Below are 22,073 nucleotides of genomic sequence, written 5' to 3' on the forward strand. Positions count from 1 at the left end.
CATGTGCTTTATGTGCCCTCTTAACAGACTGAGCCCCTCCACAATGATTCTGAAGCACAATGTTCTAATAAGGAGGGAAAACCTAACCCAAACTTTCCTTTAATTAGGAGTACTCTGATTCCTAAAGTGTATCCATTATGGCAGAAGTGGGCAAGAAGTTGAAAGTCAAGTGTACTCAAGCATGACTATAATCAACTTTTCGGGCTTTGAGGCCTGCAGGTACTGAAGGAAGACCTGCCTCTTCAGATCTGACTCAACCTGTCTGTCTCCCACTGTTTGAGCACTGGTAGGGAGGGGCACCTTCCCTCTTCTTTCACAAAGAAAGTGGGTGTCAGAAGACAAAAATTAAGCCATTTAAATTAGTTCTCTCAACAACACTGACACCATATACAGTTCCTTGTAAAGACAAAGCTCACCAATATGGATGATCATGCTGCACTTCCTACATGACACAAGTACAAAGATCATCTGGTAACCAGATAGCAACAGACCAAAAGCCCTGTACCTATATGGCAGGAGTAACAATTATGATAAAGAAGGCCACTTATTGAAACTGATGTTTTATTCAAAATGACTATGGCAGCTGGCAAGATGACAGCTAAAAAAGCCCAAACAATTTGTTTTGATTAGAAATAAAGCAAAGAAGCAGATGATAGCCTTGGCACCTTAACACGTTTTAAACAAAAATAGATTAAAAAATAATCAATAAGCTTCTAGTTCACAATCTGGATTTGCAGTATTTACAGCTAAAGCATTAAAAAAACACCCCCAAAACTCCACAAATTAATGTTCCCTTAAATGCAGAGGTGAAGACTTTTGGTAGCAAAAATTTTTACAATCCTTAAAATAGGAGGCTTCAAAGATATACCTTTAAATTCAAAAGCTAAAAGTCAAACCAAAAAAGATGCAGTTTCACTGGCTTGGAGAGCTGTCACCAGTAATGAATTTTACGGAATAATCCTATTTCATAATAAGTCCTAGTTTCAGAAGCCCAGTGATGACCGGCTAACAAAAAAACAAAAACAAAACCAAAAAAAACCACACCCCAAAACAAAAAGGCAGATTGGAAAGCCCTGATTGTACCGGAAGGAAGCCTGGCCGATCGATTCATTGTTGAGCTGCAAACAGCTCAACCTATGGCTCTTCTTGACCACTGATATTAAGGCTTCCCTTTTGTACTTCAAGTTCTTCAGCACTGACCATAGAGGGATCAATGGCTGCATATTTTGTTCCGTGAAACTGCAGTAAATGGATCTGTAGAAATGCAGAGAGAAACTATTTAAATGGTTGTATTATAGGGATTACTTTTTTTTAAAGAAAAAGATATTATTTACTTATTATCACATTAGATTTTACAAAAAAAGTTTTCCCAGAGTCCCTGATTTATACCTTACAATTAAAGTGTTCAATGAACAACAGCCTTAGGGTAGACAGCTGCTTTCCAAGTATCAGAAAATCTATTCAGGACAGATCATTTCCTCAAAATAATCCAACACTTCCAATGGCTGGCCTCCACTCCCACATTAGGGAAGCATTAAAATGAGGAAAACATCCTAATGTTCCAGAAGTCCTCCAGCTGGGACTTACCTGTACGTAAAGGTTCACCTCGGCACTTCTGCAAAGGTAAGGAAAATTGCCTCCAGTTTTAAGATGTGCTCTCCTAGCATTGGGGTATAATTTGTACATTTCTTCTTTAGCTTCGGTTGAAAGGGCACTCTGGTCAAATACCTTGGAGAAAAAAGAAGAAAAGCTAAAAATACAGTGGTATTTAATGAGGTCTCTTCAGATGATGGGAACTATCACAAAATGGGACACTGCAGCTTTCTCTCTGAAGCATTCTACATTCCCATCAAATTGGCCTACAAACCACACGCGGCTGCCTTTGTACAGGCTCTCCTCTGTCTGGAATGTTCTCCTTCATCTCATCTGAAAGTACTAACTCCCTTCAAGGCTCAGCTCCAGTGCTACCTACTCCAAGAGCTCTTTCCTGATTTCCCCAGTCATAACTATATGATTACAGTTATCTCTGGTTATGATTATTTCCACCCTTCCCTTGAAATTACTCTGATTTTACTTTGTAAAATGTTGGCCTTTACTCGTCTGTGTACACACCGTTCTCTATCAGTAGAATGATAACTCCTTGGGGACAGGCAGAGATTAGTTTTTGTCTTTATGTCCCTAGGGCCTGGCACTTTTTTTTTTGTAGAGATGCTTGTTGAATATTTTATGGAACCTTAAAGAGACCAGGTTGAATCGTTTCTTTGTGCTCATAAAAACAAGCCATGGATTACAAATTTGGTGGTTATCATGTGGACAGTAAGGCCAGAACCAGAGACTCACAGGCTCTGTCATGAGAGGTCATCAACTCAAATTTCTTGCTGCTGCTGAATCCCTTTTACTCCATCCTTGACAAGAAGCTGTCTGTTCTTTGAATACTTCCAGTGAAAGGGAACACTTCACCTCATGAGCTAGCTTCTCATTTTCAGACATTTCTAACTAGTGACAAGTTTTTTTCTTATACAGAATCTGTCTCCCTATAATTTCTACCCACTGGTTCCTCCTTCTCTCCAGAGGAGTTATAGTGAACTCAATTCACCTTAAATATTTGTTAAGAAGTTAAGTACATTCAGAAATTTCACTGCGTCATATACTCCAAGGAGGTCAGTAATAAAAAGAAAGTCCCATACGTGCCCTATATAAAGTGGCCCTTTTTGGGGTAGTAAAGAAGTAAAAATAAAGTTGATAATAGCTATCAAACTGTGGTATGTGAATGTAATGGATTATTATTGTGCTGCAAGAAATCATGAATATGATGAAGACAGAAGTATGGATTTATGTGAACTGACTAAAAGCAAAGGACTACATCATTGAAAAAAAATTGAACTGAATGCTCCAAAATTATAATGACTAAGCTTGGCCTCAAAGAAAAGATATGAGAAGACATCACCTCCCAGCTTTCTAGCAAAGGTCAAGGACCAAGGGTGTGGAAAATAGCACATATTGTTGGACTTTTTTTTTTGACATGTTGATTAGTTTTGTTGATTTTTTTTCTCCTTTTAAAATTTCTTTTATTAAAAGGAATGGTTCTCTAGGTGAGGGTTTGGGGAGGAATACAGTGGGAGATACAGGTTATATAAAAATCAATATAAAAAACTGTATTTTTAAAACATAAGGTATGGACAAGGTACTGTGCTAGGCAACGAAAATTAAAAAAAAAATTATCCATTTTATCTTGTTATTCTCTCTAAATAAAATTAACTACAAGCCAAGCCACAGATACTCCAGCTTCTGATTCCATTAATTTTCACAAGCTTCAAGGAGAACACTACCCTGCTTATCTCTGGCTCTCAAAATCCTTAGCTTAATTCATGGCTCAACTTTGGTGCCACTTCTTCCTCTGATTTCCCCAGCTGTTAGTTTTCTCTTTATTCAATTTTCCTTCCACTTTCCTTTTTTGTGACCTGTTGTAATCTCCTTCCCTTCTTCTCTCCCTCCCCAATACTCCCCAAGGACAAAATAAATGAGTTGATGGCCAGAGACTGTTTTGTTTTTAACTGTGTCCCTAGTATCTTGCACACAGAAGGATCTTAATGTTTGTTGAACTAAATTATGTAGAGAAAATTAAGCAGACCTGGCAATTGCCTGGATATAGAGAGAGTTAAAGATGATTCTGAGATTTTGAATCTCATTGACTGGAAGGATGATGGCGTCCTCAACATATATGTAGAAGTGTGGAGACAGGGAAGGCAGGTTTGGGGAAGAAGATAATGATAACATTTTAAACATGCTGAGTTTGAGATACCAACGGGCAGGAATATTTCATAGGCAGTGGCAATGTGGGTCTGGAGTTCAGGAGAGAAATCAGGGCTGTAATAAAGATTTAGGAATATCTAATTGATAATTAAATACCCATGGGAGATAAGAAGAGCACCAAGAAAGGACACAGAAGAGGAGAAGTCACAGGACAGAGCTCCTTGGGAGAATATTCAGCATTATAAGGTAGGAAACAGATGATGATCTAGGAAAGGAAGTGGTTGGACAGGTAGCAAGAGAAGTGAGGCAGCAGTGCCATGGAAACCAAAGGAACAGAGATTATGCTGCTATGTCTAGTGGGAAGGCATGGCCAACCATGTAAAGCTGCAGAAAGGTCAAGATTGACTGAGAAAAGGCCACTGAAGTAAGAACTTGAGAGGTCATAGGTACTCTCAAAGAAAGCAATTTCAATCATATGGTAAAAGTTCTCTTCCCTGGAACCTTTACACTTTGTCAACATCCTTAATGAAATCTGGTGCCCTAGAACTGACAATAAAGCTCTATATGTGGTCTGACCAGGACAGAGCATAGTGTGACTGTCACCGGCCACATTCTGGACACCTGGTCTCTATACTACCACCCTGATTTAAATTTCACTGGAATCCTAGAATTCAAAAAGAAGGAATATAAGAAGCCCAAACACTGTGCTGGCCATAAGGCTCTCCTGAAAACTGCCTCCTATGAGAGGAATAAGGTGTGTTCTGGCCATCTGTGGTCAGTGGCTTGGCCCTGCTGCCCTTAAAGCTAAAGTATAGTTTTAATTAGTAGGTATAAATAAAGTTTGGTGTGTTTTGATATTATTGCTAGAGAGACACTAGTAGGACTTCAGTGGAGAAATCAAATTGACAATGGGGCTGTTTCCCAAGACAAACCTTATGATAAGTGACCAACAAACTACCTCTGATTTTAAATATCCATAAAAAGCAAAGTTAGGATTCAAGGAAAATTTTGAATAAAAAAAGACACAAAGGTTTCTACCTTTATGTAGAGGAAGGCAAAATATCTACTTTTAACATACAAAAAGAAAACTTACGTCCATAATAGTCACAGGAATGTCCCGAATTTTATGAGGTTCCACATAAGAATTCTGACAGTTCAAGGTAAGCCTAGAAGCCAATTCACTTTGACCCAAACTTTCTAGCTGCAGGAGAAAACAAAGATAAAGATTTATTTGTTAGCTGAAATTTAAATCAACAGAGAAAGTCAGTGCTTCCACTGCATGTCACCCAGAGGGCTTTCCAACAAATATCACTGATGATGAAACGTGCTCAACAAGAAAGAAAACAGATCTGGCCTCTCAGTCACCTGCACCAAGCCTCCCAGCCTTCATTTTTCTCCCCAACAATCATAAGGTCTCCCTCCCCATTTGGTGATGGCTAAAAAAAAAAGATAAGCTTCAACAGGCAACTTCAATTAATCCCTCAAATGAGGAACTTCATTCATGATGTATAAGGTCGGCAGATAATTCTTCAAAGTAATATTTTCCAAAAGACTATTTACTTGATAAGTATTTAATAAATCAGATGAACACAAAATGGTAGGACTATGAGTCTATATCCTTCTGCAACTATACAAAAAAACCAGAACTGAAAACTAAGACAAATGCTAGATACTGTTATAAAAGTAACATGCTTTGTACCTACAAGTACTTCAGTGTAAGACCAGATCAAAGTCCATAAGTGTAATGATACCTGTTATGAACTGCACTGGGGCACATGAGAATTCCTGCACGGAGATTATTCTTCTGAATGTCTGACTTGTGGCTACCTCCCTCACACCCTACTAAAACTACACATACCCCGTTCTTTCTTCTCTCCCTCCTCACCCAACAGGAGAATACTGTTTTCCAGGCACTGAAAACTATAATTGTGAATGGAAACCAGAAATTCAATGGGTTCAGTGCATCCAGAGGAAGCAACACATGGAGAATATCGATTAACCTTTACAGTTATTTAGGGACCTAAGCTTCTTTAATTTAAATGGAATGTCATGAAATTTCTTGAAAGTCTCTGATCTACAGATGAGTTAGTAATGACAAAATAACAAGAAACTAACAAGTATGAAATGAGAGATAGACTTCATAAATAAGGAGTCTTAGGCAATTTTGTAATACCTCTTCAGATGTATGGAAAAAATTAATGCTCCATGATCACCTATTATATGCATGAAAAACCCCCACCAAACCCAACCCTTGACATCCAGCTTTAGGAATGCAGTGCCACAGGCAGAAGGGAGCATTCAATAGCAAAGAACATTCACAGTGAGACACCCCTTACCCTGTCAACCATGAAATCAATGGCATCTGCCATGACAGGATCCACAGGACCAGATGAAAAGTTTCCAAGGACTATTTTCTTGAGCATAAATGCTGGCATTAACCAAAAGCTGCAATGCACAGACACACACTAAGTATTTGGAGTATGCACACCAATAGTACATATTCAATCAATCAACAAGCATGTATTAGGTGTATACCATATGCTGGGCACTGTACCAGATATTGGGGATGCAGGAGTTTACATTCCAGTAGGAAGCCAAAATTCACATCAATAACTATGTAAGATAAATACAAAGTGATTTTTTTTTTGGAAAGAAGGCTCAAGTAGCTGGGAAAATCAGGAAAGTCCTTTAGAGAAGAACATGGTGTTTTCCTTAAGAATCCTGTAGTCCATCTCTACCAGGCCCTTCCCACCCTCTATCATTTGTACCAGATTTTCACTATTAACAAGTCAGGGGGGCAGCTAGGTGGCACAGTGGATAGAGCACCGGCCCTGAATTCAGGAGGACCTGAGTGCAAATCCGGCCTCAGACACTTGACACTTACTAGCTGTTTGACCCTGGGCAAGTCACTTAACCCTCACTGCCCTGCAAAAAACCCCACACAAAAACAAACAAACAAACAAAAAAACAAGTCAGGAGTGATTGGCAGTTGCATGATAGGTTTTCTATTGTCTTTTCTTTTGTGTTTTAAAGATTCTTCTAAACTATGGTTCTCAATAGCAGCACTAGGAAGTTAATGATTTTGGGGGGTCCTTTTCCTTATGACTACACTCAACTTTGCAGAATAAATTATTCTTGTGCAGAATAAATTATTCTTGGGCATATGCCTTTTTCTTTTGCCTTTTGGTAAATAAACACCTTGTGTGCCTTCTTCTAAATCATAAAGGATGGCAGTATGTTTCTTGTTATTAAACCACTATGAGAATATTTCAAAGAATTATGAACAATAATTCAAAACACTTTAAAAAGGTAGAAAAGTTGATGATTTCACTTCAATACTAGTTTATGAAAATCATTACAAGTTCAGCCTAATCCTGCCAACAAATCAGTTGTTTCCTTTGAAAATACTGGTTGTTGGGACAGCTAGGTGGCACAGTGGATAGAATACCGGCCCTGAAGTCAGGAGTACCTGAGTTCAAATCCGGCCTCAGACACTTAACACTTACTAGCTGTATGACCCTGGGCAAGTCACTTAACCCCAATTGCCTCACTAAAAAAAAAAAAAAAAGAAAATACTGGTTGCTTTGGGACATGGGTTAACCCCTTCCCTTTGTCAGGGCACCATTTGAAAAAGTGCTGCTTCAAAGAAAAGGAGCTTCCCTCCTGGCGATCTGAAAGAATGCATTTCCCAAAGCAAGTAATCTGTGAATGGGAACATTTATGATTACCAACGACACATTTTATGGTTTTAAACGAATTCTTTCTCACTTATGGTAAGAATCACTTACAGTAGGTACAAAATGGTTTTTGGCTCATGCTGAAATTGGGAAAGCCTTGGGAGAAGAGTAAGAACCACTTACAGTTAAATACTACTTTCAGATTGACCAAGTGGTTTTCTCACCACAATCCTACGTGGAGGTCCTGCAAATATGATCATCCCCATTTCAGATTGGAGCACTAAGGCCCAGGGAAGTGAATCAACTTGCCCAGGGGTGGTGCAGCTAGTTAAGTAGCAGTGCCCAGTCTCAAAACTAGGTCCTCTGGCTCCAAGACTCTTTCTACTGTATCACTCTGCGCCAGGGCCAATGTTATCTCCTCCAATAATAACCAAGCTCTTTCCTGTTTGCTCTTTAATATTTTAAGAATGATATTGGAGGGGCAGCTAGGTGGCACAGTGGATAGAGAGCCAGCCCTGGAGTCAGGAGTACCTGAGTTCAAATCCGGCCTCAGACATTTAAGTTGTGTGACCCTGGGCAAGTCACTTAACTCCAATTGCCTCGCCAAAAAAAAAAAAAAAGAATGATATTGGATCAGGTACTGAAAATAAAGAAAGATAATCCTGGGATAACATAGATGGATATTTCAAAATATAATAGCATAATACTCCCTGGATTGTGAAAACCATGCCAACAGTGTTTTCCTTATGAGGAAACTTAAAAACTAGATCAATCACAAAGGCATGTTTAAGTTACTGGACATTTAAAAAAAAAGGTGTAGCCTAGCCTCACCAGCAAAAATACCACAGACTTGTTAAATTAAAAGAAATAAGTGAAAATGACAAAACCTAATCCTGGTCAGGATGTGGGTGCTCACAATTGTTGTAGGTAGCACTATACAGTAGTTCAGAACTTATTAAACTTAAATTGTGGAAGGGCAGCTAGGTGGTGCAGTGGATAAAGCACCAGCCCTGGAGTCAGGAGTACCTGAGTTCAAATCTGGCCTCAGACACTTAACATTTACTAGCTGTGTGACCCTGGGCAAGTCACTTAACCTTCATTGCCCCACAAAAAAAAACCCAAAACAAAACTTAAACTGTGGGCCGTGATCCCATATAGGATCATGTAATTAGATGTTGGGGTTGTGAAAAATATGGCAACAGTAAAAGGTTCTGTATACCTATTTTATATACCTATATACCCTGGGTCACATAAAAATTTCTCCAGAGGGGCAGCTAGGTGGTGCAGTGGATAAAGTACCAGCCCTGGATTCAGGAGGACCTGGGTTCAAATCTGGCCTCAGACACTTGACCCTTATTAGCTGTGTGACCCTGGGCAAGTCACTTAACCCTCATTGCCCCACCCCCCCAAAAAAAAATCTCCAGAGAAAAGGGGTCGCAAGCAGAAAAAGTTTAAGAAGCCTTGAGCTAATTCACATCTTTTTCTTGGGGGGTGGGAGGGGAGCACTAGGGTTAAGTGACTTGCCCAGGGTCACTCAGGTCCTCCTGAATCCAAGGCCAGTGCTTTATCTACTGCGCTACCTGGCTGCCCTAAAGTTAAATTTTCTGAAAAAAAATTTTTTAAAGGGGGAAGGGATATGACCATAGGCAGCTAGGTGCTACAGTGGATAGAGTGCCAGGGCCTAGAGTCAGGAAGACTCATCTTTGTGAGTTCAAATCTTGCCTTAGACACTTACTAGCTGAGTGACCTTGAGCAAGTTACTTAATCCTGTTTGCCTCAGTTTCCTCATATGTAAAATAAGTTGGAGAAGGAAATAGCAAACCATTTCAGTATCTTTGCCAAGAAAACCCCAAATGGGGTCACAAAGAATTGGACACAACTGAAACAACTGAACAACAACGAAAAAGCAACATGACTGTGAGATATAATTATTTTTCCGTCTCCTTCACACCCCCCCCCAAAACTGTCTAGTATTTTAGTATTGAGTAAAATATCAGTTTTAGTTTAATTCTTTTACCTGTTTGCAGTCCAGGTCTGGTTAAAGATAGAGGTGTCACTGAAGGAATTACAGAGGATAAGGGAATGAACTCTGGGAGATTTGTGAGTGTATTCAGCAAACTTCTGCGCCAAAAAGCCTCCCAAAGAGGCTCCAAAAAGATGAACCTTAATTTGAATCACATATAAATTAGCAAAAAATAACAGTAAAATGTCTGGAAATCCCATCCCAAATTTAATTTAAAAACAAAACTAAACAAAGTTGATCAGCTGTGGTTATTCTCTGCCACTTGAGATACTTAAACAGAAAGGAAATATAAGATACTTTTTGTTTAGTTCTAAGTATAGCCTTAAAAACAAACATCTCAGCAAGAAATGTAATATTACCAAGTTAAAACAGGTTTTAAAAAACTGCATAAAACACACACATCTGCACCTGTGATTTTACTGGCTTGGGAAGTTGCATGTTAGGAAACACTCTCGACCAATACATATTGTCAACTGTTAGGCAACTTAATATAGTTACCTGGAGCACTAGAAGGTTAAGTGATTTGCCCAGACCCTCTCAATATAAGGTAAGATAAAATTATGTGATTTTAAAATTTGGGTGTACTAACTTTATCAAGTTGTAGATGGTCTAATAGTTTTCTGAATCCATCACAGAACTCAAGATGGTCCCAATAAACTGGATACTGAAGCTGTAATAAGAAGAATTAAAAAAAATAAGCTATTTAATGTATTAAAACAACGAAACCTAATGCATGTACGTTTGGAAAATGTCTCAATATGCAATAGCATTTATCATTTGATCATTTTTTTCTTACTGAAAATCTATAATAACAAGATTTTAGTTTTTAGCTTAATGTAATAATTAATCTAAAAGGTTAATTCTGTTGTTTAATAAAAATTAGAGCTAACATTATACTTCTTTGCAAAGGTGGGAGACAATGCATGTGGAACAATGTTGGCTACTTTTGCTGAATCTTTTTTCTTTTTTTTTATTTGCTAGAAGTGAAGTCTCTTTGGGGCAGAAATGGAAGTAATATATCTAGAAATGAAGCTATAAAAACAAAAGATAACAATAATTTTTAAATATCAGAGGTAACAATGTAGTTGAAGACAAAAAAAAGATTAAGTTGGTGCTAAAGAATGGATAGACAGGTTTACTGATATATCAATGACAATTTTAATGCTGATCAATTTTAATCACAAACACTTGAGTAACTGTGAGGGTGATAGAGAATAGAACCTTGCTTTTTTTGGGGGGGGGAGGGGAACAGGTCAATGAGGATTAAGTGACTTGCCCAGGGTCATACAACTAATAAGTGTCAAGTGTCTGAGGCCGGCTTTGAACTCAGGTCCTCCTGAATCCAGGGCTCCTGAATCCGGTGCTTTTATCTACTGCACCACCTAGCTGCCCCCTAAAACCTTTCTTTGAAAAGAAATGATGACTTTGTTCAAATCAAACTTTCTTCTAAGTTGGGAGTTAATAGAACTGAAAATAAAATCTACATTAGGTAAAGGCCTGAAAATCAATGAGGGCTGTAGCTATATAGCTTCCACTGTGTTTTCTGGCCACAACATATCTTTATGGAGCTTTTGAACAAAATCTTCCTTCTCTTTTTTTATGGTGTTGAGTCATACTGTGTAATTTTGTGCTAGTCTTTTTATCTGTGAAACTGACTATAGCATCATGGACCAGGAAAATTCTCAATTAGTGGTCACTGATGATGAAAAGAGAAGAAATGTATTAAGGCTAAAATTCTAGCTAAACTATCTAAAATGTCTAATGAGTGGTCGCCAATAAATTATAAGCTTTAGCAAGAGTTAGGCTTTTAAGCATTTATTAAGGAGAATAAGAATTTGGTAAAGAGAGAAGGAAAGGCCTGATTCATCTATCTATTAAAGGGAGAGAGCATTCCTAGCTCCACTCTCCGCCAGAGTCCACATGAAAAAGAGTCCGAGTCAGAGCGCCAGGCTCCCCCTTCTTCCTCCCACAAGCAAACGTCACTTCCTGACGCCAAAGAAAAGACGCATGGTCTTGAACTCAAAGACCTTCACCTCATGGCGGAGCTTTTCTACAGTAAGTCTCCAGCAGGTGGCGTCATTCCAATCATTACAAATCCAAGTTAGTAACTATAGATTCTTGGGAGAGAGCAGTTCATCTGTATGCAAACCCTGCCTACACTGGTTGGCTGTTCTAAATTAATTATATTCATCTTGTCTTTTAACTGCCATCAGGCTGAGTTGAATCAATGACAATTTATGGCTTTTATATAATAAAGGCTACTTTTATTAAATTCCACAAAGAAGTATAATTTCTACTATTTTGTAAAGAGGAGAAAAAGATTTGAACAGCTAAGCAATTAAAGAATATGGATTAGTGATGACCCCGAAATACTGTTTTGAAGTAAAAAAAAACCCCACAACTATGTAATTTCCTTTCTGGACAATGAAAGAGAAAAGATATGTGCATAGGTTAAAGAATTCTGACCAAATATATACTCAAAGTCCATCTAGCTAATAGGATTAAAGAAGTTAATAGCTAAAACCCAGGGAAGCTATCTACACATATGTAGCTAATAATATCTAGCTTTTCATTTAGGCATAATTCCAAAGAAAAGGAGAAAAACCCAATCACAGATTAACATTTAGCAGATACAAGAAATGTAATTTATACTATGGTTTTAGAGATATAAACATATAGTCAACTTTCAGTTATCAAAATAGGGCAGCTGGCTTTGATTTCAATTCCCTACTTGACACTGAAACTTTCTATACTTAATCTCACTAGCTGGAATATAGACAGCTATTTCAGCAGGAATATGGAAGGAGATCCCAAATTCACAGCTGGACTATCCCTTCCCAAAAGGTCATGTAAAACCCAACACTGAATTATCTCACTCTATCTCCATTATCCAGAAAAAGTTTGAACAAAAATCAGTCAATTTATAGAGGGAGACAAATAAGCTTACATTGGTGCTATCAATCCCTATATATAATTATGTCTTTGGCACTATGATAATATGACCATAGGTCATGCCTATATTATACATCTGAGTATACATGCTACTTCTCTTCAAATACCTTGACAACTTTTTTAAGCATCCCAAAAATAAATTCTCTCTTGCTGAAAAATCAACCGTGAAGCCTGGCTTTTATAAATGGTCTGAAATGATAGCAGAAAAAGAAAAACCCAGTCCCTTGATGTAAGGTCAATAATACTCACAGCTATCACTCTGTAACCCCATCCAGTCAATGCCAAAATCTGCCGGAAAAACACATCTGCAGTTCCACTTACAGGGGGAAGAAATATGAGGGGACATCTGATACTTCTAGGGCCTGCATCATAGAGTGACCACACTTTACTATCATCATCATCTACTATAATCTGAAAAAAAAAGTTTAAAAAAATATGAAGTCTCTTGTAATGAATTTGGTTTTAAAATAGCTCTTATTTTACAGAAGCAGAATGTCACTGACACTATTAATATCAGTGTCCTGTTAAAAGGTAGAACTAGGGGATCCAAACCTTAAAGCCAAATTCCCATTTGTAATAGTTAGATTGGTGTCTTTTGTTTTCTTTAGTGTTAATGCCAATAACCAAATTTTAGAAGATGGCTTTGTATTACTCCAAAGAATAATATTATCCTTTAGTAGTGTTAATGTTATTCAAATTTCATTTCTGTAAAGGCAATGTGAAGAAATCTATTTTGTCAAATTGTTTATGACCTCTCTTCTGTAGCAAACTAAGTCTGGGTGGCCCTTTGTATCTATGTGTTTGTGGGGCATAGGGGAAATGGTGGAGCAGTGGGGAGAAAGGGAAGGCAGAAATTGCAGAATCTTTCACTGGTTTCAGCCTGGGGCCGGTCGGAGATGGTAGCCAGGAGAAGGGTTGCTGCCACCACTGTGGGCCTCTTGTAAAAACAAGCAGTTAACAGTTGGGGGAAAAGCACAAGAAGAAATTTGATAACTTATGATGATAATGATGATGCTCAGAAGCTGTTTGAGATTTGCTCCTGGGAGAATCTCAAGGAGAGAGAGACCTGCTAATAGAAATGAACCACTGAGAGAAAGATGGGTGTTTCACATGGGAGGAAAGAGGGGTTAACTTTTGTGACCTTGAGGCTTTCTCACAGAGGACCAAGAAGAAACATTAGCTTAGAATTACAAATGGTCACTTATAAATTTATAATCAGTTGGGGGTGGGTTGTTTGAAAGAGGTATTAGTGCCTATACTAGTTACAGGTTAAAGGGGGGAGGGGAAAGAGTTCACCATTCTGCTTGCTTGGTCCCCTTTTTGTTTATTCTGTATTTTGACCTTGTTACCTTGGAAAAAGTACATGAATTATTTTCATGGGTGGTCCTGACCAGGAATCCCCTCTACAACATTCCTGACAAGTGGTCCTTCAGTTTCTACTTGAAGAACTCCTTTGTGGTAGGAAATAAAATTTTATCTTGCTTTTATAATTTAAAAAACATTAACAGCAATGTGAAATTTCCCAAGGGCCAGAGAGACACTGTTTAACCAAAAGTGCCAGCTCAGTCTGGTACCAGCAAAACAAAGGAAAAGTTGGTGGCAGAGAGGCCATACCAGGCCAGGCCAGTCTTCCTGGGCCTTCCCCCTAACCTGAAAGGAAGGCCTCTCTACTGACCCAAGCTACAGATAACATACTTCCCTGTGCTTCCACTCACATGGTGACATACTTCCCCAGCCTCAAGCACATATTTTAGAATAAACTCCTGCTTTTCTACTAAAAATGAAGGTTGTTCCAAGGTGTTTTACAGGAGACGCCAATATGGTCTAAAAGTTTAGGCTCCTGAAGCATGTGCTCTGAGAGATCGAGATTTTTTTCAAGGACACAAATTTAGGGGAAATAAAACAAGATGGTATGCGCTAACATAAAAACCAAAAACCAAAAACATGGTCTTTCAAATAACTCATACTGTCCCATAACTATTTAAACATTCACTTTCACTTCACCTTTTTTTAGGAGATCCTTTCTAAGGAAGCAACAGAAAACAATGTTAGAGAAAAAGAGAACTGGAGGTGTTCATATTATCTACTGACATTAATGTCTATCATAAATTCTTAAGCAAACTTGCCATGAACTCTATACTAAGCATTCTGGTAACTGGAAATAATTATGCCATTAAATATGGTGTGCTGCACATAGCAGGTGTTTAACAAATGTTTATTGAATTGAATAATTTTATGGAACTCCTAAAGTATTTCACTCGATTCAACAGATATTTATTAAAACACCTAATATGTGCAAGGCCCTGAGCTAGGATCTGGGGATATATAAATCAAAAGTCTTGTTTCAGAGAAAAAGATCATTTTTGAATTGAGAAGATAAAGGAATGCTTCACAAAGGAAATGATACCCAAGCTAAGCTTGGAAGAAAAGAGAAGCACTTCAAAAGGCAGAGATAAGAGGGGGTGAGTTCCCTCCCAGCATGGTGAATGGCCTATATGAAGGTACTGAGACAGGAGAGTAAAGGATCAGATCGGAGACAGTTAATGGTCCAGGATGGCTGGCAAAATATTGTATATGAGGAGGCATACAGCTTAAGAGAAATCTGAAAACAGTATAGTGGGGCCAGATTCTGAAAGGCCTTAAATGTTAGGCTAAAGAGGTTGTATCTTATGAGCAACAGGAAGTCACTAAAGGAAGCACTAGTTATCCTCTACTTTTACACAAAGAGAAAGGGCTTTTTGACTTTTGCTGGCCACAGTCCTGACTTTTCTTCTTCTAGTGAGCTTAAGTGGGGTCTGGTGGGGAAGAAATGAGGATGTACACATTGACCTCCAAAGGGTGAACAAATAAGGAAGGGAAAGAGTACCTTCTAAAGTTATTTGCTCTGTGCCAGTGAAACCTGTAGGTTGATGAATTAGAGAAATGTGCCTCTGACTTTCATTATGGAAAATTATTTTGTAATTATGGTAAACATGTATCACCTTAACTGCTATTTGGCGTGACCAAAAAAACCCTCTGTGAATATCATTTTTGCTGTAATAAAGGTATAGAATATATATGCACAATAAAAAATCTTAAGCACATAGTATGTTGACCCCTCTGTGAAGGTTTCAACTTTGATGCTACTTTGTAACTAAAGAGGCCCTTTTCTCCAATATGATTGCCAAAGTGTTTTTAAAGATTATTTTTGGGACCCCAAATCAATACCTAAACAATTTTTAAAGAGTTTGAGATTTTTAAGTCATCACAATAAAAGGTCTTCCCCAAAACATGTGAAAAACAAGCCATGTTGGCCCCAAGTACTATGAAACAATCTGGGGAATGGGCGAGTGCTTTATAAGAAATTTTTACTGTACTTTATAGAACTTTGATGACGACTCATGTCTTCCATATTAAAAAATACAGCCTTGCACCAGAACCAAATTCTATCTGCATGAACATGTAATCCAATTAGAGAAGCATGAGTTCAGCAGGGGCTTACTACCAAAAATGTGTTTAGAACATAAAGAGGCTAGTTATCTGCACCTTCAATCTTGAATTAACCTCCAAATATAACTGGACTTCCTAGATTATGTAACCTTTCTGTTGAACAATAAGCCACAGTACTTAGCAAGAGTGGAAATGAGGCAGGCTACGCTGGCATGGCATCTAAACCACAAAAAAACCAAACCAGGGCATTGTAAACATTTCGGTCCAATAGATAATTATTAAATGCCTATACATGTAGAGCTCCATGATAAGAAACAGGGGGAGGGGGAAAGATACAAAACAGATATAGCAAAACCACACATACCTTTTTAAGGGGAACTGTACTCCTGAACCAGTTATAATCAGGAGAGACTTTAATCTCTCCCATGATTTGCTGAAACAGCGGTTAACCCTGAAATAAAAACATGTGATGTTTTATACCAAGAATTCATGCTTATACAAAAACCAAACACAAAAGCTATTACTATTTACACAAATAATGTTTTAGGTAAGAGGATGATAACTATTCTACCTTGTTAGTGCACTTTTTTGGGGGGGGGGCTATAAAGAACACACTGTTGTCTAATTCCAACTATCATAAAAATGTTAGAGGTGGAAGGTGACTTGGACATCGTCTAGTCAAAGGATTCCCAACTGGAAGAGATCTTAGAAAGCTAGGCCAATTTCCTCATTTTTCCAGATAAGGAAACCAAGAGGCTCAGTGATTTTTGCTCAAGGTCACAACTAATCAGTGGCAATACTGGGGGCTAGAAGTCAGTCTCCTGACTTCGAGTCAGCATGTTGCCTTTAATGATTCAGTATAAGGTAAACATTTGAGAAAAGTATTTTAAAACTAATTTTAATAAAAACATAACTGTGGGATAGTCTTTATCATCAACAGAGATGGGGCTACCATAAAGCTACTTTTTGATTTTTTTTTTTTTTGGTGAGGCGATTGGGGTTAAGTGACTTGCCCAGGGTCACACAGCTAGTAAGTGTCAAGTGTTTGAGGCTGGATTTGAACTCAGGTCCTCCTGATTCCAAGGCTGGTGCTCTATCCATTGCACCCCCTAGCTGCTTTTTTATAAAGCTGCTTTTTATTAAAAAATGCCCAGATTGGATGTGTCCTCCATAGTTCTATGCTATTCGAAAGAAACATGTCACAGGATCGTAAATTCAGAGACAGAAGGGGACACCAAAAGGGGACCTAGTTCAACCCCTGAATTTTAAAAATGAGGAAACTGAGACCCAGAGAAAGTAAGCGACTTACATAAGGTCTCAGTAATAATGTCAAAGGCAGGCTTTAAACCCAGATCCTGATTTTGAATCCACTGTCCTTTCTTCTGCCTCCTACATACAGGGAAAAGTACCATTATATAAACTACTGTCCCACCTTCTTCAAGAAGTTTTTCCCCATCCTTAACCTTAGTGCCATTCCTCTGAGATTACTCCCAACTTATCTCATATGTAGCTTATTTGTACATGGTTGTTGCATATTGTCTCCCCTGTTAGACTGTAGGCTCCTGGAGATCAGGGACTGTTTTCTGCCTTTGTCTGTTATCCCAGAAATACCTGGCACATGGTAAGCAATAAATGCTAGTCAACTAAATGTCTGATGTGATGATTAAAAGTCATACCATACACTCTGAGAAGCCAAACATAGCATCACAACAGTCCCATAAGCACACTACCAAACCAGCAAAAGAGAAATATTACTTAAAATCACTTGTCCTTTTTTCACCAAAAAAGTCCTACTTTGATGCCTCATTGTGGTGTGAGATGTCCAAAAAGTCACTTCAGGTAGTGCAATCTCTGGCAGGTACTAATGAGATTGGAAAGACTGAGTAGAGGTTTGGTGAAAGATTCTAACTCATCTGCAGGACAAGTCTAGCTACATTCAGAAAGGTTCACGGCTAACCATTTAGTGATTAACTTTTCTGGTCACAGAAATTCACCAAAATCATCTTTACTAAGGCATGGAATGGCTGTAATCTGTGTTAGTGGAGGGGATAACACCAACAAGATTACAGATCCAAGGAACTACTGAAATAAATCTGTACCACTGAGATTAGTGAGTTCTGGCTTTATAGCTATGTGAGCTGGTTAAGTCACTTCACTTGTCTGGTCAAAGGCATGATTTCTAAGATCCCTTCTACTGCCATTATTCTACGATATTTGTTTAGGTTAGCCAGCCTTGACTTCTTCATTGGTTCACAATGAAACCTTGAAAATAGTTCCTGGTTTTATGTTCTAATTAATTAGCAAAAACTTTCACCACGTTCATCAGCTGGAGGGAGTTTCAGATATAATGGTAAGCAGCATTCTAATTAAGCTCAATATTACCACCTGCACCACTATGTAATCCAAATAACTATTTTCCTCTACGATTCTCTACAATGCCATAAATCAATTAAGACCTGGAAAGATGGGTCTTGTAATCTCCGGGGTCTTTGGACTGTGGGAGCCTTGCTCTAAATAACTTGCTATACTTCAAATGTAAGCAGAAATCCTTCTTCCCAATCCAAAATCTGTAACCACAGAGTAGCCAAGAACTGAACAAGCCTTCAAAAAAACCAGAGCACTTATAGCAGCTCATTTCCACAAAGTATATGCTACATCTGATAACCCCTAAGTATCACTTTAGGATTCTATCAACAAACTGTATGTATTTAAAGCTGGGCAATCCAGACACTTCAAAGATTACCATCTCAATTTGATCTCCAGGGGTATTTTTAAAGCAAATCAATTAGGACAGAACATGAACGATTTTGCAAAACAAAAAACCCCAAAAGGTTATCTGGTGCCTAAATGTGGCCACTAAAAATCTGTACTAAGCAAAAGAAAGTTCATTCTTTTTGGATTCATTTCTAATTTCCTTAAGAATGAATATTTATGACAACTCTTCTCAGCAATACAAGGATCCAAGACAATCCCAAAGGACTAATGATGAAGCATACTATCCATCTCCAAAGAAAGAACTTTTGATTGAACAAAGCTATTTTTCTCTTTCTTTCTTTCTTCCTTCCTTCCTCCTTTCTCTCTCTTTCGTGTCTTATAAAAAAGGACTAATATGATAATGTTTTACATAGTTGCATATGTATAACCTATATCTGCTTACTTGGGGGGGGGGATGAAGATAGAATTTGGAACTCAAAACTTAAAAAAACCCGTTTAGTAAAAGAAGAATGGGGAGCAACTAGGTGTCGAAGTGTATAGAGCACTGGCCCTGGATTCAGGAGGATCTGAGTTCAAATCCTGCCTCAGACACTTGACATTTACTAGCTGTGTGATCCTGGGCCCAAGTCACTTAACCCTCATTGCCCCCCCCCCCAAAGAATGAATATTTATAGGTGAAAAAAAATCCATCCCCATCATCAGTCCCTAACTACAATCTTTATCCTTTGGGCTAGTCATTTTATCAAAATTAAGGCATTTGGCATACTAATTAGGTTATTTTTATCTGGATGGAATCAAACTACTGTCATTTTTAAAAAATCTACTTAGTTTACAATGATTTTAAATTACCATTACTAAATTACATTACAATAAATAAGTTGTCTTTTCAGAGAAGGCAAGGTTCTAATCTTGCTTAGAAACAGAAAACTACTTATTAGATTTATAAAACTGATTTTAGATAATAAGGCCAACAAATAAATGAGCAAATCACCAAACAGAGCAAAATGAACCCTTCTTAAGTCTGGAACCACAAAGCACAAACAAAAGATACAAAAAGCAGAAATATATATACACACAAAAACACTATACCCATTCTTAAGTTCTTTCCCATAGCAAATCATTATAATTATATATATATATCACTATAAACAAAAGTTTTCTTACCAATATTTCTCAGTAATGTAGAAAAATTATTTCATTTTCTAACTTTAGACTCTTTAGACTTAATGATTCACTGGACAGGGACTGCTCAAGACAAGTGATGTTTAACACTTGTGCTGGTTTGGCAGTATATGAAAGGTAAAAAAGATACCAAGTGCTGACTGAGCAACTGACTGCTTATTGAAAAAGCCTCACAGCTGACAGAGGAAAACAACTGGGTAGTAGCAGTGTGAAAAAGGAAAGTTTGTTTTCATAGATCCCTTTTGTCCCTTTAGAGGGGGTTTAAGTTTTCCAATTCACAGGAGGGATAAACCACGAGGCAAAGAAAGCTTAACAGTCTGACCAAGTAGGTTAGGTTTAATCAGCAAAGAGTACAAGTTACAACATGGTTAAATTTAAGACAACTTAAAGGAGGAAAAAACCCCAAACGCTTATACATTTTGGTGAGTAAAGCACTGATTTTTTTGGCCCCAACCCTACTCAGAATATCTTCTATGTATGTAAACATCAAAGCTTATATTTCTTTGTTTAATCCTAGATTCTTTTGCTAATTATTCTTTAACAATGCTTGGCTTTCAAGGATGATGAGCACCTGTCTCAAAGGAATCCAAATAATGGTTATCAGTTTATCATATGCAGTGAGATGACACTTTCCTCATTTATAGTAAGTCTCTTATCCTAATCTATAGTGTCTCTAAGACTACACATGACAAATAAATGGGTGAAATAAACAATAACAACAATAATCGTATTAATAAGAGTCTCTTTGCTTTAGGGATTATTGGCAGGTCTGCAAATCAAACTAGACCAATGTAAATAGGCCAGCTATTCTATCCCGAGTCATAGCCAGGGAAAATTTCCCCCCACTTTTCAGTAAACCCATTTTAACATCTACCAAAACTTATAACCAGAAAACTGACTGCCTTAAATTTTTTTTTATTTTCTTTTTTCAGCAATTTAAGGCCATTTCCTCTTGTTCTTTGGCTCACTTGGAGACAGAACAGATGGCGTAATAACCTCAGAGACTTTGCAAACGGCTATTAAGTTACTTCAGTCTATTAGGATTACTTGAATTTTGTGTCTACAGGAGTAAAAAGTGCCCAAACGGCGGCAAATTAGCAATGCAAAATGCATTGTAAGGATAAGAAAACCTTTCTGAAAAAACACGCGTGAAAAACTAGAGGTGATTTTTAAGAGACTATTTCTGCAGCCTTAGTCATTTCCCAAATCCCACTTGGCACAAGCCCAGCCCTGCTACAGAGATGAAGATATTGAACTGAAGGTTGTGGGCTGATTTCAATCAGAACCAGTGTCTCCGCTGACCGGGCGAAGGCATTTCCAGCCTGCGAGTCCCTGGAAACGAACACCGGACTGAGGGGCAAGATGCCCGGGCTCCTCAAGCGCACAACTGTGTGGGCACCCGCAGACTCCCACGGGCGGACATGTATGCATTTACGTTCAGGATCACTTTTGTTCGTTTTGGGTCAGGACCTGTGAAATTCCTGCTACCGATGCAGTCCCGCAACTTACGGTCTTAGAGAGTTGCGTGGGCCACAGAGAGGTTAAGTGACTTTCTCAGGGTCCCGCAGCCAGTAGGTGTCAGAAGCGGGACTCGAACCCAGCTCCTCCGGACTCCAAGGCCGATTCTTTCCCACCAAAGATGCGGCCCCGCGTGCCTATCCTAGGCTCCCCAATCTGTATGGAGCCAGGGCCCCCTGCGGGACTCAGGCTCCGGACGCGCCCCCGACCTCGTCACAGAGCCACTTCCGCGCCGGCGCCCCCAGCCACACCCCCCTCTGCCCGAGGCCCCTCACCTGCCGCGGCCCGGCCCCCACTTCCCTTCCCAGCCCCGGCTTCTCGTAGCGAGCCGCCGGGGGCCCGAGCCGCGGATTTGTCTCGGCGTCCGTACCCGAGGCCGAGCCGATAGGCGGGGCGAAGGGGGAGGGGCCGCCTCCGGGGGCGGAGCGCGCAGCCGCGAGGGCCGGGGCCGCGATCTGCTCAGCGTCCAACAGTCCCGGGCCGCCGGGTCGAGCCGCTTCCGGGGGCGGTGACGAGGGGCGGGACCACGTCGGGCGGTGACATCACGTGAGGCGGAAGTCCGCGCGAGGCGGCCTCTGTCTCCATAACTACGGGGACAGCTGCGGGATGCCCCAGGATCCCGGCGCCAAGGGAGACACCGGCGAGTTGGGGATCCCCGGCCCCCGAGGGAGCATCAGAGTGCCCCCAGCCAGACTCCGGTCTGAGGCTGACGCCAAGGTATAGGATCGCTTGTGAGGGCTGGCCGCAGGTGTCAGTCAGTCAATCAGTCAGTCAATCAATTAATCAATCAAATCTAGGTCTAGGCGCGAAGAGTCCTGGATCCC

At 39.3% G+C, this 22,073-nt stretch overlaps 1 protein-coding gene across 3 annotated transcripts; it reads right to left on the minus strand.

Moving 5' to 3' along the window:
- Window positions 1-544: 544 nt before the first annotated feature.
- SPG21 (SPG21 abhydrolase domain containing, maspardin) lies at window positions 545-21,692 on the minus strand. Of its 3 annotated transcripts, none has more exons than XM_043979999.1 (9): window positions 21,525-21,692; window positions 16,199-16,285; window positions 12,655-12,816; window positions 10,043-10,123; window positions 9,448-9,593; window positions 6,090-6,198; window positions 4,847-4,954; window positions 1,588-1,728; window positions 545-1,254 (listed from the first exon to the last, which is right to left on the minus strand). In XM_043979999.1, the coding sequence occupies exons 2-9, from the start codon at window positions 16,259-16,261 to the stop codon at window positions 1,135-1,137; spliced, it is 930 nt and encodes a 309-aa protein (XP_043835934.1). In that variant the 5' UTR covers window positions 16,262-16,285; window positions 21,525-21,692; the 3' UTR covers window positions 545-1,134. The 3 variants fall into 3 exon arrangements, with proteins under 3 accessions (XP_043835934.1, XP_043835936.1, XP_043835937.1); XM_043980001.1 differs by lacking the exon at window positions 21,525-21,692 and adding an exon at window positions 21,241-21,468; XM_043980002.1 differs by lacking the exon at window positions 21,525-21,692 and adding an exon at window positions 17,144-17,244.
- Between the last annotated feature and the right edge of the window lie 381 nt (window positions 21,693-22,073).

The sequence above is a fragment of the Dromiciops gliroides genome, chromosome 2 (genome assembly GCF_019393635.1).
Source record: "Dromiciops gliroides isolate mDroGli1 chromosome 2, mDroGli1.pri, whole genome shotgun sequence".
NCBI lineage: Eukaryota > Metazoa > Chordata > Mammalia > Microbiotheria > Microbiotheriidae > Dromiciops > Dromiciops gliroides.